General features: G+C 35.2%; 1 protein-coding gene across 1 annotated transcript in view; it reads right to left on the minus strand.

Annotated features, from left to right (window-relative positions):
• Nucleotides 1–1041, minus strand: part of LOC105569729 — a 1850-nt gene extending 809 nt beyond the window's left edge. The window contains exons 1-2 of the mRNA XM_012026414.1: nt 836–1041; nt 1–598 (exon numbers count right to left, since the gene is read on the minus strand). Coding sequence (XP_011881804.1) covers nt 1–598; nt 836–963 — 726 coding nt within the window. The 5' untranslated portion in view covers nt 964–1041. The remainder of the gene's footprint in view (nt 599–835) is intronic.
• Between the last annotated feature and the right edge of the window lie 6 nt (nt 1042–1047).

Consider the following 1047-nt stretch of genomic DNA (forward strand, 5'->3'; position numbering starts at 1 on the left):
AAACGTATTTTCTATTATACGCCGAGCTCGCGAAAGTCTATAATTGAATATATTTTTGCATTCTCCCAGATACCGTCCAGAATATGGCCGCATCAAATGCTTTCCAATGGGAAATGCTTCATCCCCAATAAAAAAATAAGGCACTTGTATATCGGTTCCGCTTAAGCAACTAGTTCCTTTTGGAATATCCAGCATCCCATTGTCTACATTCAAGTCACTGTTTCCATAAATTCCCGCATCACTGTTCTTCCCCATAGACCCAATATCGACTAAAGTGAATTTATAGTTGTGATCACACACAGCCATAAGCACGATACTGTATCGTTTGTGATAATTAAAATACAAAAAACCAGAATTGGGGGGGCATTGAGCATCGACGTGTTTTCCATCAATTACCCCCAAGCAATATGGAAAATTCCATAATTTCCAAAAACCTTCAGCAATTTGTAAATATTCTTCTCTCGAAGGAGGTCGTAGATAGATAGGATCAAGAAGTCTTCCAAATACGTCACATGTCTCTTTAACTATTTTATGTACGGTTGATAGACCAACACGATAGGCAAAAGCAATTGCTGGAACTTTGTCTCCAATTAAAAATCTGTAACATCATTATCAATAATATGATATTAATTATAAATTCAATAAGAGGTAATTTTTTCGTTAGTGTATAAATACAATAATTAAACCTCTTTATTTTCGACTTAACTGACAAATGATATAAAAGGTTCGTTGTGAACCCTTTATATCATTTGTCAGTTAAGTTGAAAATAAAGAAGTTTAATTGTTTTAATTATAAAATGTTTTTACACATATTGTTAGTGATCTGAACATATACCGCAATGTCAAAGCAACTCGTTGCTCTGGTTCAAGTGCCCGTGGACTTCGTTTCGTTAAGCTTGGATTAACAATGTCCATCAAGTGCTCGAATGTTGGCAGTGTCATACTTGTATACTTATGGAACATTTGCTGATCTGTTTTATTTCTTGAAAAAGATTGTAAAAAGCCCCTTGCTGTCTTCTCCTTGTGTTAATCGCTCGCACCCAGACA

This window comes from Vollenhovia emeryi, unplaced genomic scaffold, assembly GCF_000949405.1.
Source record: "Vollenhovia emeryi isolate VEMERY1.0 unplaced genomic scaffold, V.emery_V1.0 DF942198.1, whole genome shotgun sequence".
NCBI lineage: Eukaryota > Metazoa > Arthropoda > Insecta > Hymenoptera > Formicidae > Vollenhovia > Vollenhovia emeryi.